At 42.5% G+C, this 15,252-nt stretch overlaps 1 protein-coding gene across 2 annotated transcripts in view; it reads right to left on the bottom strand.

Annotated features, from left to right (window-relative positions):
• Positions 1-11,368, bottom strand: part of tsnare1 (T-SNARE Domain Containing 1) — a 151,976-nt gene extending 140,608 nt beyond the window's left edge. Inside the window, exon 1 of one of the 2 annotated variants that reach the window (XM_074652601.1) lies at positions 11,230-11,368. Coding sequence is in view for 1 of the 2 variants with exons in the window: in XM_074652600.1 (XP_074508701.1) it covers positions 10,906-10,913 (8 nt within the window). In the remaining variant the exon portion in view is untranslated. Of the gene's footprint in view, positions 1-10,905; positions 10,929-11,229 lie in introns of those variants that run through there. The other variant, XM_074652600.1, reaches the window with a different exon arrangement.
• Positions 11,369-15,252: the final 3,884 nt, after the last annotated feature.

Raw genomic sequence — 15,252 nt, 5'->3', positions numbered from 1 at the left:
CTGACCAGGGCCTTTTGGGGGGGTAAAAAGACCCCATATATTGTCCCCGGAACTTAATTTAGACCCTGGTCCCTGGGGTCGAAACGCAGTGAGTTTCTCAAAAGGTTCTTAGTTCCGGGGGAAAGTTCCTGCGGTGGAAACAGGGCCTAAGTGACGAGTTGTGATGAGAACATGTTGCAAAGCTGCACCCGCCTCAAGTAGGCCTCACTTTTTCCAAAGTCGCATAACTCTATACATTATTTACAACTGTTTCACAGGCTAAGTAGTTCTCCCCATGACGAGTAAACCAGTTTGACATGCAAATTTGGTGTAGTGCCCCTTTAGGAGAAAGTTGAAGGAGGGAGGTGGGGATTGATGGAGAGAGGTGGGTGATGTTGGCTACATGGCATCAAAACATGTGTGTTGAAATCAAATAAGACTTCTTAAGAGTATACAGCCATGCTAGCAGCTCTGTGAGGCTGCACTTTGGCACAGTGGCACGCTCACAATGGCAACGCTAACATCCAGATGATAACGGGTAAACATTTTAAGATGGACCCATTTTGGTGAATAAATATCATATTTAATTTTCTTGGTTTGTAAATAATTAAGAGACAAGAGAAAATACATGTGAAACCATATGAAACAGCCATTTACAAGAAAAACTAAAACAACCACACACATTATTGTCCCAAAGGTATCCTGAAATAGTGTTTTACTCATCCTGCACATTACCATGTCGTCATGCCACCGCTTCAATGTCACAAGAAATCCAACAGCGCACTGAGCATTTTATATCATTTACAGTGTAGTAGTGCTGACGGCAGTACAGATATTGTCCCTAACCAGCAGTGGAATGCCAATAGGTCTCCTCAGGCCATGGGGACAGGCCTCCAGTGAGCAGGCTGGTAATGGGCTCCCTGTTTGGAGCGGAGTGGAGCAGCCTGAGGACTTGGCCCGAGATAAGGAAGAGTAATGATCTTTGGCCGACGACTGAGCCGCGCTGTGGCCGCTTCCACTCTAGCGGTCTCATGCTGCACACCAACAAATGCACAGCACGGAGTCATCGCTCCAGTCAAGGATGTTTTCTGGAAGTCCCACTGAGAGCGTCTGAAGCTCAGTGTCTGGGATGTGCAGAGGAGCTCCCGGGGGAAACGAGCGCTGTCCCGGGCCCTGGCATTTGAAAATGTCGTTCTTCCTGTGTGGTTTCTGGGGGGCTTCCTGGGCCTGGCTGCAGGACCACAACAGATGGCCAAATGGACATCGACGACGCGGCCTTCTGGTGCCATCCTCATGCCACATATGCTTCATCCCGCGGCTATGACTTCCTGGAGATTGCTTTCTCACAGACCCTCACAGCCGTCACCATGGCTACACAACCCCAGTTGTGAGGAAAAGACCTCAGCATGCACAAACACACACACCCCAGTATTGAAACCGTCTTGAGGCCCTAAATCGCCTCATGCGAGGCACTCCAAAGCCACTGGGGGATATTAATGTATCACCCTAACACATACTGGTAATGCTGGACCTTCACTTTATCTTTTACATTCCCTAATTTTAAGATTTCACATGTCATGAAGCCGAATAGTTGGTACCAGATGATAAGATGCGTCTCAGTCAAGCCTCAACAAAAGCTGACTCTTGAGTGAATGGATTTCACTCTCTGGTTATGACGAGATAATCGGAGGCCTTTCCAAACACAAAGCCCAGCAGTCATCCGGTCATGCTTTGGGGAGCAATCAGGCTGCTTTGGCTGACTGATAAGCTCAGGCAAATCAGTGGAATACTTTGAAAGCAAACACGATTGATTATATTGCTATCAAATTGGCTCCGCAGAGCCTGGTAGAGAGATGAGGCAGGTGGACGAAATGGAGGAAAGTACACATGAAAGAGAACTTTGAAGAAATGAAATTACAATGACAAAGGCAGCTGTGCAGACCAGTCGTATTGGGCTTTATGCTAATTAGTAGCATTTGTAAGCTTTAAAGGACCAATGTGTAACAATTTGGGGGATCTATTGGCAGAAACGGAATATAATATTAACCCTGACCCTGGCCAGAGCTGGCCAATGCTACACTGTGATTGGCCAGTCTGCATTCGAGGGGCGGGACTAAGCAAAGGGGGCAATTGGCCAACCTTGCGTTGCATTGCAGCTGTAGTTGAGCCAGGTGCAACTCTTTTGCTGGATGACCCTGCATATTTTTGCAGGAGCCCTCTGCATCAGCACACCTGCTGTACCAATGCACCGGCCTCACTGAAATAGAGGGGATTGAGCTTTTTCACACAGTGCTTACGACGGTCTGGACAAATCTTATCCTCCATCTTTTATTCCTTTATCGACAGAGACATATAAAAATATACTCAAATCATAACATGGCAAACTGCAGCCCAACAGGCAACAACAGCTGTCAGTGTGCTGCATGTGATTATCATAAAGTGTGCATGTCTGTAAAGGGGAGACTCTCCATTTTCATTCACATATTTTGAGGTCAGAGGTCAACGGATCCCTTTGAAAATGGTCATGCCAGTTTTTCCTCGCCAAAATTTAGTGCAAGTTTGGAGCGTTTTTTAGCCTTCTATGCAAAAAGCTTGTATAAAAAGGATGGTACCAAGGGATTCTTTAGGTTTTTCTAGTTTCATATGATGCTATCTTGACTCTACCTTTAAACCGAGCCCGCCCGAAAGATTGACTGAAAAATTAGTGGCGTTAAAATTAATTTGCGTTAACGCGTTATTATGGTGTTAACTTTGACAGCCCTATCACATACAGTATGTTTGAAGAGTACCGATGACCACTTTGTAAGAAAAAAAGAAAAAAAAAGGAAAATAACATTGGACCAGATCAAAGAGACAACACTCTGTCAAATATGCACACGGCCCAATATTGGCCTCAACATTCCTCAGGCCGTATGTCTGCAGTGACACTGCAGACATTATACCAACTGTTGCAAGGAGAAGTTTCCATGTCCTCATCTTTTATATTTCGGTCAGACACATGAGTAATTACAAAGAGACAACACAGACACAGCAGCTCATTATCTGCATTCTGTTGTTCTATCACTCCATTCTCTGGGGAGAGTAAACCATGGCATCTCTATGCCCTTGCCAATACTTTGTGGAACAAACAAAGTTGTGAGGCAGAACCAGGAACTAATTTCATTAGCGGCTGCCATTTGTGACTGATTACAGGCTGTTCTCAGTGGCTGGCAAGCAGGTCCAAAGTTCTGGGAGGTTAATAACCAGTAACAATCAATTACTTAACCAATCTGATATGATCAATGGGGTTTCCAATTCGGCAGACAGCGAGATGAGTAGTGGAATACGATAAGACCTCAAACATGCTGAATGCTCTCCAGCAGCAATGAGCCGCAGCTAAACTGTTCCCAAAAGCTCGACTGTTTTACATCAGCTTAAGGGAGAAACCTCCAAAAAACAACAACACATAACATTTCTGTCTTTTTTTTAAAACCAAGTTGCTCAAGCAAAACTGTCTAACAGAACACCACCACAATACAGCCCGATCCACGCAGGAGAAAAAGGAAGTCTAATGAATAAGGAACTAAAGATGAATGAAATCTAATGGGCATATTAAGAGGAAACAGACAGAGGTTGGATCAGAGTATGTCTGCATTGACAAAAAAGAAAACAGTGCACCAGCAGCATCGTAATTAGTGTACTATCAACCCATCAGTAGGCTCTCCTGTACTGCCGTGCATCTCCGACCACATCAGGACTGATTATTCTAATGATGTCTAAACCTCTGTCCGGCTATTATTCACACATCACAGAGCCTGGCCTTGTTATCTCTAACGGCAAGGCCTCTTGTCTCCCTGAATCCACAAATTAAATCCAGAAAAATGTCCTTACTAAAGGGTCTCAGTTGTCATCCAGCATTCAAGTCACTTACTCAAGCTATTAGGTGAGCTACAATGCTCATTCTCAACATCATTTCCTGATAGGAGGAAGAAAAAGTTGGATAAAAAAGGCATTCCCATTTTGTGTCATAACAGTGAAGGTGCAAAGCCGTGCTGGAGGCTACGATGTGTATTAAACCTGCAACATTAGTGTTGTACATAACAAACAACATGCTGGTGCTACAGGCAAGGCCATGGGAGATGGGTTATCTTATAGCTAACATGAATGGGCTTTCGAATTTTCATGGCAATCTGTCTGTGAGATATTTAGTGTGCGTTGTAGATATGCAACGCTCATGGAGTGTCCGAAATGGGTCCATGCTCCAGTAGGCATGAATCAGTTAATTCATTCAATTCATAAATCATGACAATTCATTAAATGTTGATGTTCTTTTTGTAAAACTCTCCCGCACATTCAAAATCAGTTTCTACTGTTGTTTTTTGATGCGTTTGTTTCCCATATGGATAATCCAATGCTATTTCTCTTTCATTGGTCGTTTTGCCTATTTGCTTGCTTGTTGAAGGTCACTGGACAACGTATCATCATACAACGTATCATCATACAACGGTTCGTATAATATCTTACAAAAGTTTTTTATTTTTTTCATTTTTCACGCGTTCTCCTATGAATGTCCAGCAACACAATCGATCAGTGAGCCTGTGCAACCTGTTGTTTACCAAACAACCGTACTTCAAAAGAGTTTGGTTTAAAATAAGTACGATACCTAAGTTACGTATGTGGCGTTAGTTAAGTATGTAAGTTATGTAACAAAAGTAAGGTATAATAAGTGTTGACTTGGTTTCACACAGGACACAAACAGCCGTCCCTAAGGGTGAAAGTCCTGTGTTTGTTTGACCCATCCATCCTCCACCACTTCCTCCCAATGCAGACTTTGTCATTCTTTATGTCGAGTCACCTTGAGACTTCCTCAGAGGCAGCCTGTACGTCCTGGCTCACAATTACGTAGGTTATTTACGAGTTATAGTGCATTACTTTTCATAGGTACCGACAGTGAATGAGAACAGCCTGCACTGCAGTGAAATATAGTTATTTAACCCTCCTATCATGTTGAAAAGAAAAACATATATCTATTATGTCAGCTGTCAAAGTGACCCTGATTGTTAAAATACACTCACAAACTGGCAAAGGAGGAAATAAATGTGAAATCCGTGTCTGTGTACACAAATCAATACATTAAATTATGATTTAATTTCATAATAGCGCAGTGCGACTGCGCTATTATATAATGTAGAAGAGCAGGGGAAACAGCCGACATGATCTCCTTCCATGTTTTCCAATGTGCAGAACAACCCGCTTTCACTCACAACACATCAAATACCGATGATTGGTCATTTTGGCATTTATATTAGACATTTCTGTTATTTAGTTATTTATTAATTTATTTGTTTTGATAATATGCCAGTATTTGACTGCCTTAATTTTTAAAGTAAGAATTATGGCCAATGATCAACTGTAGAAGGTTAACATTTTCAAAATAAAGTTATTTTCTTTGTCTTCTCTATTGAACCGAAAACATATCGAACCGTGACCCCAAAGCCGAGGTACATACCGAACCGTGAATTGTGTGTACTGTTACTTCCCTAGTAATAGTAATAGAAGTAATATGACTAAGTGACAATGACTATGTGCAGTTTGAAAAAAAGAATCTCACCTCAAGTTCACTTACTAGATTTTCTGGAGCTTTAAACTGCAATCTGACAGTCTTCCTCTGCGGATAGAGTTTGCATAGTTGTCATGGAGACACCTCTACTTAGACACCCATACTTGGGTCATGTGATGAGAACTGAGTCATCTCCATGAGAACTGAGCAAACTCCATCTGCTGAGGAAGACCATCAGATGCGGTGAGAGCTCTAGAAAAAGACACAGTGTGTGGCCCATGAGTTAAAATTGCAGCAGAGAACATTTCCATCACAGTTCCCAGTGCATAACATAGCTTCATTTATTTAGTTAGTTTTAAATGAAAAGTGTTGAGAAGCATTTAGTATAAAACAATATGCTCCCATCATAACATAGCAAACTGCAGCCCAACAGGCAACAACAGCTGTCAGTGTGTCAGTGTGCTGACTTGACTATGACTTGCTCCGAACTGCATGTGATTATCATAAAGTGGGCATGTCTGTAAAGGGGAGACTCGTGGGTACCCATAGAACCCATTTACATTCACTGATCTGGAGGTCAGAGGTCAAGGGACCCCTTTGAAAATGCCCATGCCAGTTGTTCCTCACCAAAATGTAGCATAAGTTTGGAGCGTTATTTAACCTCCTTTGTGATAAGCTGGTATGACAGAGTTGGTACCGATGGATTCCATAATCTCTAGCCTGCTTCGACAATCAAAAATCACAAGTTGCGTCAATGCGTTCAAGAAATTAGTGGCATTAAAACGAATTTGCATTAACGCGTTATTATCACGCTAACTTTGACAGCCCTCATAATACTAACAAATAGGAAAGAAGTCAGATGTTCTCTTGATCTCTTACATTTCGGTGCTTCAGACATTCTCACAAAACATGGGGTATGATGCCAATTGGTCAGACCAATGTGTTTATTACTATACATTGAATTTTGCCCCGGGTGAAAAGTACATAATGTAAACACATATACATACATTGGCGGTGGGAGAATGTTTACTGTTGCCTGTATGACGGTTGCTGGATAGTAGAGCTGCTCTTAGTGTTATGACTGCTGAAATAATCACACAGTACCAAGCAAAAGCAAACGATCAACACAGTGTGACTGTGTGCCAAAGGATGAGCGTGCATTTGTGCAAACACCACAGCAGATGGCAGTTCTGAATGGGAGCCATACGTAAACATTATTCACAAATGTGATGGAGGTCTCATGTCATGCTGACACGGCTGAGTGTCTCTGTGGAGATTTCAATACGACGCACTTCAATCCAGACCAACTGTATACACTGTTACCTCAAATGTTTTTTACTCTGATTGATGAGACAACAAGAAATGCTCCATTATTGCTGCGGTCAGGAGAATTGGGCGACCCTAAAAAGGAGTCAGAGGTGCGTAGGTGGTTGACAAACCCAGAGTACACTGTCTGCTTTTGAGGTTTAAGGTTTATTACATTGTTTGAGCAAAGCAATAAAACTGTAACACAATGCAAGGGGCATTTCCAAGTTTGCAGTTTATATTGTATAACATAATGCACACATGATCATAAGGTCCATTAGTGACAGCCACCAGGATGCACAGGTCTGCACTGTTTTCAGTTAGTAGCAAGAGCTCCAGGCTTCACTGGCTGCAGTTTTCTGGCTAAGCTTTCTGAGCCGCAAATAGCAATCCTGATTACAGGTTTCTGCATCACTCCTTTGTCTTTAGATTTTTTGTATGTGAGTCTACCTTCATATTTCAAGATTAATAGGTCAACAACAACATTAAATGCAGCAGCTAAAACAACAATATCACTCTATATTTCAGCTGCTTGGCAGTAATGTTAGCTGACCAGACCAAGGTCTCTCCATGAATCAATGCTGATCCTAGTGTTGGCTTTTCCTGCCTCAGCCTCCCGACCGCGGCCGGAGGGAACGGGGGAGACACCGGAGTTTTGGTCGGAGACGATAACGTTTCTCTCTGCGGAGCCCCGTCACTTCACAAGACACGGGAAACCTCTGTTGGTCTGGAGGAGCTGCTGCAGTTATTTCTGCACAAACGTCCACTGTACATTCACTAGATATTCTCAGAGCTAAACTAACTCTGCAGTGTGGAGTGAGCAGCATGCACGTGAGAGGTGGAGAGAGAGAGCGAGAAGGAGCGCGGTGTGTGAGTGAAGGCAGGCAGAGGAGCAGAGTACAGCAGAGACTCCGGTCCTGGAGACCAAAGCTACGGTCTCCCCCGCGTCCTCTGACCGCGGCCAACACTGTTTAACAGACGGGCTTCACTAGATACAACCAAGAGGTTTTGGTGCTTCACTGTAGTTTGTGTTGGAGTCTGAGTCTGAACAGCGGAGACACACGGGAGCGCGCATGGGACACCGACCAGCAATGATTTATACATGTAAGAAGTTACAAACAGTCCCTTTAACAAAGGCAACATGCTAGCAAAAGATTGCATATTTATATGTCAAGTAGTTACGGAGCAACATTAGCATTCATTTGGAATTGTGTTTCTGGCCACACAATAAATATAAGTCCAATACTCACTTCACCAACTCCTGAGAAAAATACCTGTCTCCTTAGCTGCTGAATGCTTCACTATGTTCACAAGCTAGTCGTTAGCGTTCACTGAAAACAGCTGCTACTGGATGAAGGTTGATGAGAACTGAAAGACTGAACCAAAAACAGTAAAACCAAGACAATGAACTGAAAGATGCTCAAATCCTCCCTTGTTCTGAGGGGACCTGTAGAGTCGGGTCATGACTCGTCACATAAAGACTTTGTCACTGCAAGCTTTCACATCACACGTAGTCATTTGATCCGTTGGTTTTATGTAAAGATATGAATGATATAACTTGTCAACTGATAACATTAATGGCTGCATTCCATTCTGGTGTGCCAGTTCTACGGCTCTGCTATTGTGCATGTTTGCCTTGTCTTAAGTCAGACGGCTCCTCCTACAGCAGGGATATCCAATCAAATTTAAAATGTTACTGAAATGTCAACGTACATTTCCATATCGTTCAATTCTCAAAGTAGGATATTTTTAACAAACAGACACATTGAACTTGTGTGGAATACCAATATCTATCTTTACCATAAATGGAAATGAGTCCTGGTAAAATTAACTTAAAGCCTACATTTCAAATAAAAGAAAACAAGACAGAATCTTCAGAATAAAATAAATAAAAAAGTGCCTTTTAGAAAAACTGCAAACAGAGATTTGAGCAGCTCCTTTTCATTTAAATTTACAACGTTAACCGCGTGTTTAAACCTGTGACCGTAATCCGGGAGAAAACATGTTTCCCTAAAAATGTAATTGAGAATGCAGATTAGTTTTATGGGAAAGTAATTGATTCAGGAGCATGAGGAGAGTTCTAAGGTTAGGTGGGGACAAGTCTGCACACTGTAGTACATGTTAGTGATTGTTAAATGGCTTCACCTACACGTCATTAAACAAACGCTGTGAGACAGAAAAACCTTTACAGTGTGACCCACTCCCCATCTCCCAAAAACCATGGTTGGGTCTAGTATAGAAATGTATTCACTCATAATGTGATACACTGAATCATCATTGAATAATCATGACAAACCAGCAGATAATCAAATAGCAACTAGAATAACAAATAGCAAGATGAAAAAAAAGTGAGAGTGGTAAGAGAGAGCGATCTGCCGTCCAGATCGACTAGATGAGCAATGAGTCACGGAGAGAACACCCACCATTCAACATCCTGTTACGTATTCTCTGGCGAACGCACCACGGAGTAACAATTCATTTCAGACATGCCAAAAGAATATGGAGAGTTCAGATTATATTAATAAACTCGAGCAAACACTCATCTGCTTTTCTAACTTTTATGAGTTATGTAATGTGTAAATGGAACATGTGATACGGTGAATCATATTTGCAACACACACGCACAGTACACCTACACTCACTACAGGCCCTTCTGTATAGATTTCAGTTTCATAGTACATATTCAGAAAACATTCATTTATTCCATTTCCTCTCTTGTAGTTTTTCTTTTGTCCTGTTGTATTCTGGATTTCATTTTTGTATTATTTCTCTACAGAAATCAGGGAAGTGAAGCCGTCTTAAAATATCTTGATTATGTATACTGTATGATAAATGTAACTTTGTCTAAATGATACAGCCAGCCAGGTCAGCAGACCCCTACATGCACGTACTGTACGCCACTCTCAGCAACAAATGCACCCTGCACATTTTCAACCTGATCTCATCATGTAAATATCGCGCCATTTTAGACTTTTTGTGTCATTCAACATCATGTTGTCACCCTGAAATGGTCACGCTTTTGTTTAAGTAACAAAACTACTTAGTTAGGTTCAGGAAACACATCATAGTTTGGCTTAAAATAAGTACGTAAACTAAGTAAAATCTGTATGTAAACAACGTAACATGAGTACAGAGAACCCGTCACAAGTGTCACTAACGTAACTTCAAAATCACTCAACGACACTTTGAGACACAAACACCGGTCTCCTGGTTGAAAGTCCAGTGTTTGTCTATTCAACGCAGTCTCACGGCACTTAGTGAAATAGTCACAAGACTTAATCTATTTGATTCGTGTACATAGACACAAATTTCCCCTTTTTTTTGTGCGTTTTCCTACGAATGTCCAGCAACACGTGATGCACTTGTCCAATTCCGCTCCAGTCTTTTCAAAATAAAACTACTTAGTTAGCTCTAAGAAAAGATCGCAGTTTGGGTTAGAATTACTTTGGTAGTGGCGTAACTAGAAAAATAAATCAACTTTGACTTCTGGTTTCACACGGGACATGAACACGAGTCTCCTGGGTGAAAGTCCCACCCATCCACCCCGATCTCCTCTAGTTACTTGGATTCCATAAGAATTGATTTCATGCTGACCATCACCAGAAAAATTTGAAATTTGTGTCTATTTCCACGGATCAATTCATCCATCTATTAGCTATCGTTCTTTCCCACGTGACTGCGTCATCAGCTGTCCTCTGGGTTCTCCACACACAACAGGATTCCCATCGTAAATATTGAACATACCCAAAATCAGCTTGATTCTGGTGTAGTGTGAACCCGGCATTATGTGATGAATATTGGTCTCCCTCAAAGATTAAAAAGTTCAGAGCTGAACCCATTTCAACATGTGATTTTATGGTTATATTTTAGCCTACCTGATTTTGTCAACAGAGTAAATCATAAAAAGATACTCAACCTACATTAGAATACTGCTCCTAAAAACATTTCAAAGACCTGAGTGGAATGGAGAATAGGAGGAAAACAAAAAGCAGGAAGCATCCATCCATCCATATGTGGCTTCCTGCCAAAAGAACAACAGATAGCTCTTATGTTAAAAGAGGAACTGGTTGTAACACACTCACTCAGCCATCCCTTCTCTCTGTCATATTTCTGCATGTCTCCAACAATATGAGCTCCTTCCAAAGACACACACTCCTCACGCACATCCTCAGGCACAACATGTTTACAGCAGATAGATTTACACACTACAAACATCTGTGCTTCCTTGTTGTGTAAAGAGAGCACCGGAGAGGCATCCTGATGGCCTCCCATCCCCCTCATCCCTGCCTCCTATCTCCTCCCCTCTCCTCCTCCTCTTCCTCCCCTTGTCTCTGTGTGAGGCTGCAGCATCCGTCACTAAAGGCAGAAAAACACAGGGTGAAAAGGAGGGATTCCTCCAGCTTTACCTTTCAATGTAGGGGAGTGATGTGGGCTTTGATTCAGCTCAGATGTTGCTGCTCCTCAGCCTCGGCTAACAACATCATGTGACCGAGAACCACCTGCTCCTGCTGCCTGGTCATATGACCAGATTAAGCCCCGGCAAGGATCTCTGGGATTTGTAGTTGAGGGGATGGCAATGATGGGATTTCATTCTAAATGAGATCCTGTGTGGTGGTTAAAAAACAGAACTGAATCAACTTAACACTAAAATATAGCTTATACCTTGGCTCTATGGACAGGATCTCAACATATTTTAATACAATTTCATTAAATGTATGTAAATAAGTGGAGCACTGATATAAGCCTCCCTGCTCGTACTCTACCCTTGGCGTGCACCAGCCTGAACTCAAAGCATGTCGTCGCCGCCGCACGTTTCCTGGAGAATGGAAGAGAAAACTCAGCCCTGCAGTAGCACTGCCGAGGTTACTGGTCATGAGGTAGCGTTGTAGAGTTGAGCTCCTCTCTCATCAAATACTGCAGTGGCCCTAAGCTTCAAACTATGACGCTCTAGTTGCCCCTCTAGCGCCAGTTTTTGGACTCAGGGATGGAGTGTCAGTACACACTCCTTACATAAAGGGTATCTTTTCAAGATAAACTTCCGTCTTCAGAGGAAATTAGGTTTAGGCAACAAAACTACTTAGTTAGGGTTCGGAAAACGATGGTTGACGATAACTTGACTAAAGACTCACGGGACAAAGTGAGTCAGCGTTGATTTTTAGTTTCACACGGGACATTAAAGCTGTAGTAGGCAGGTTAGTTAGGTTAGGTTAGGTTAATATGATTTAAAAAAAAGGTTAGTTTTATAAAACGGTCATCTTATATGACATTATATAACCAATCAGAGCCGAGCTGGAGCCTTGCCGTCTCTGAGCAGCTGTCAATCACTCGCCGATCAAACTGTCAAACTAGACAGCGCTGATCAAATATGAATCCAGATTTTGTTACTGTAATGTCTATTTCTAGCATAAAATGTTTTCAGAATCATCATGTAGTGTTCTGTTTAGCTGTAAAATGAGAAAGTGTGTGACCCTGCAGCCATGTTGAGATCAAGTTGAGGAAATACCAAGCATCGCCCACCAGCCGGGTGAAAGTCCTGTGTTAGTATGTTTATACTACGTCAGTCGGTTTACACTGGACGCTAAAGGGTGCCTCGGTGCGTCAGTATCAGATGCCGAGAAGCAATGACCGAGCTGCGATATCAGATGAGTTGGGTGAGAACTCCTATCTCGGGGTGCAGCTGTATAGCACCCTGAAAATTAGGCTTTGGGAACACTTGCGCGCTGCAACGGCACCACTCTTGCTCTCGAGCACGCCCTTCTGCATCTACATTGACAACAATGGATTTGAGGGCGTAAAAGAACACGGCATGTTAACAGCCTCTAACAGTGCAGGCAATAATAGCCCAGTAATAGTAATAAATAAGCAACACAGTATATTATGTGCATAACAAGGGTTCACACGTCTGGCTTTTTAACATTTGATGCTGTCAGTATGGTAAGCGGTGCAGTTTTGTATTTCAGTTGGTGAGCTATTCCAAATTTGAGAAGCTCTAACAGAGATGTAAGATTGGCTAAAGGAGGGATTACACAGCCTCCTCCAGAGCAGACCTTGTTCCCCAGTTGTTTGATCTCCTGTGCTTTATAAAAGCACTAAGGGGGAGCCACTCAGAATCCCAAACATCAAGCAACGTCTTTTATGAGAGCACATAGGCCTATACCATGTGATTGCCTTGTGCAGTGCCTACATTGCGTGTACATGATTAACAATGCACATAATGTTTTATAGTTTCATGTGATTTTAATGGTTTAATTTGTTTATAATTATAATTATTATTATCATCATTACATGTTTGCAGACAACAGAAGTGGTGTAGAGGTGCAAATGCAGAAAGTCACTCAGGCCAGGTTGGCTTCAGATCTGACCACTGGGCACAGACGCTGGAGCTTAAGACCGACAGCGAGCCCAGCTGGACAGCAGGTCCGAGCCAAATCTGACCATTCTCATACCAGATCGGGCCACTGCCTTTTTGCCATGTCTGGTTTACAGGAGCCTTGTAGTGCAACTGGCTTAGTGTGTAATGTGAATTGTAAATGATATTGCATTGTGTGGAACCCTGTCAGCCAGCAGAGGTGGCCATTACACGGACTTCTATTTTATTACAGTCAGGTTAGGACAAAACACAATCAAACTTGCAAAACCATTCTCTACAGCATCACCTGAATGTGTCTGTTTCAGGAGCAGAGAGCTGCATAACTGTGTGGAATACTCAGAAAAGGGAATTGACATAAACTGTTGAACTGAACATGAAAATCATGAACTACACATCTGGCTCTAACGGTCAATTTTCATGCCAGAATTTTAAAAATGTAAAACATAATCAACAGAAGAGGTTACGGCGTTGACGTTGTGTCAAAGACGTCTATATTGTGTTACTGAAATGAGCATGCTAAGCAGCTAGCCCCGGCCTGTCCTGTTGTGTAATACCACTTGTACCTGGAGAGGTGATAGTGAGTCTCTGTAGTGTCCAGTCTGCCCTCGGTCCAACAAGAGAGGACCAAGAAGTAGAGTGGCCCTGACAGCTTGTCAATAATACATCCATGATCCGTGCGTGTTTTACAGTTTGTTTACTAGATTAAATTCAAAGTGGCAGAAACGAGAGAGAGAGAGAGAGAGAAGAGAGCTTCCATTGGCAGTTAGCTCAAATTCAGCTAGAGCTTCTGGGAGGGTCTGATCCTGGAAGTCTGATCCCGGGGGGGAGGGGGAAAGCCCCGACTCCCCATCGGATCAGCTGATTTCCCTTGCAGCCATTACACAGGTTGCACCCAGTGCTCCACTGACTGAAGGTTGTCCCCTGGAGCTGCTGAACACTCCTCTCCCGGCAAAGAAGCAGTCCCCCACGTCGGCGGAAGGACGAACCCAAACATGAGTCATTCCCTGGTCTCTGCCACCCTGGACCCAAGCCAATACACAAACTATCAAAACGTACACGGAGCGTACAGCCCCCGGTTAATGGCACAGTAAACACACAGATGGCTAACGTAAACTAGGCCGACGCCACACATGAAGATTATAAGATAGCAGTGTTTCAGCAGTTTGGTTGAATTCTTGCCCTGCTGTTAGTTAGTAACAGCTGATGACTGTACATTGAGATTGTATGGACCCAGTAGGAGAGGTGAAATGCTGCCCCCTGTTTCTTTGGAGCAGATGGTTCGGTATTATACATTGCACCTTTAAGTATAACATATGTGGGAATTCAAGATAAGCTGACTACAGCGTTAAAGCCGCCTGGTACTGAGTTAATATTAGTGAAAAAAGTATCATTCTGATTTCAATAAAATAAGACTTCTTCAGGAAAGATGAATTCCTGCGATTATTATAGAAGATTTCTAAACAAGCAAACACTGTTTATGTCGATATGAGCGTCTTATGTATGGTTATATATTATAGTTACATTGTGAAAGTGTGAAAATGTTTTTGTAGAATTATGAAATTCTTCAGCGACAATATCATCTCTCTTCATGTTTTGGTCACACTTGACTTTAACCCGCCCCTCCCCTCATTTTTAACATTCAAAAGAACACACTATAATGTAGTTTTAAGCAGTTTCTTTAACTTGTTTAACTGACTATTGTTGTATTTTTATATCCCCGCGACAACGTAGTCAGGGTTATATAGCGCTCCACGTGTCCGTCCTTCCATCCTTCCGTCCGTTCGCGTGTCACACTTTCGTTTCCGGAGCGGACCTCTGAAACTATTTAACTTAGGAACTTCAAATTTGGTATGATGGTTGACAGCGTGATGTAGTTGTGCCTTTTGGGGGTTAGAAGTCCAAGCGACAACCGCTGTCAGTGTGTCAGTGTGTCAGTGTGCGGACTGCATGTGATTATCATAAAGTGGGCGTTATTATTGCGTTAACTTTGACAACCTTCATTTTATAAGAATTTGTGATACGTTGTTGTAGTTCATTATAGAGGAAAAATGCACTTTTG

The sequence above is a fragment of the Sebastes fasciatus genome, chromosome 12 (assembly GCF_043250625.1).
Source record: "Sebastes fasciatus isolate fSebFas1 chromosome 12, fSebFas1.pri, whole genome shotgun sequence".
Taxonomy (NCBI): Eukaryota; Metazoa; Chordata; class Actinopteri; order Perciformes; family Sebastidae; genus Sebastes; species Sebastes fasciatus.
This window is presented reverse-complemented; position numbering and strand designations above follow the sequence as displayed.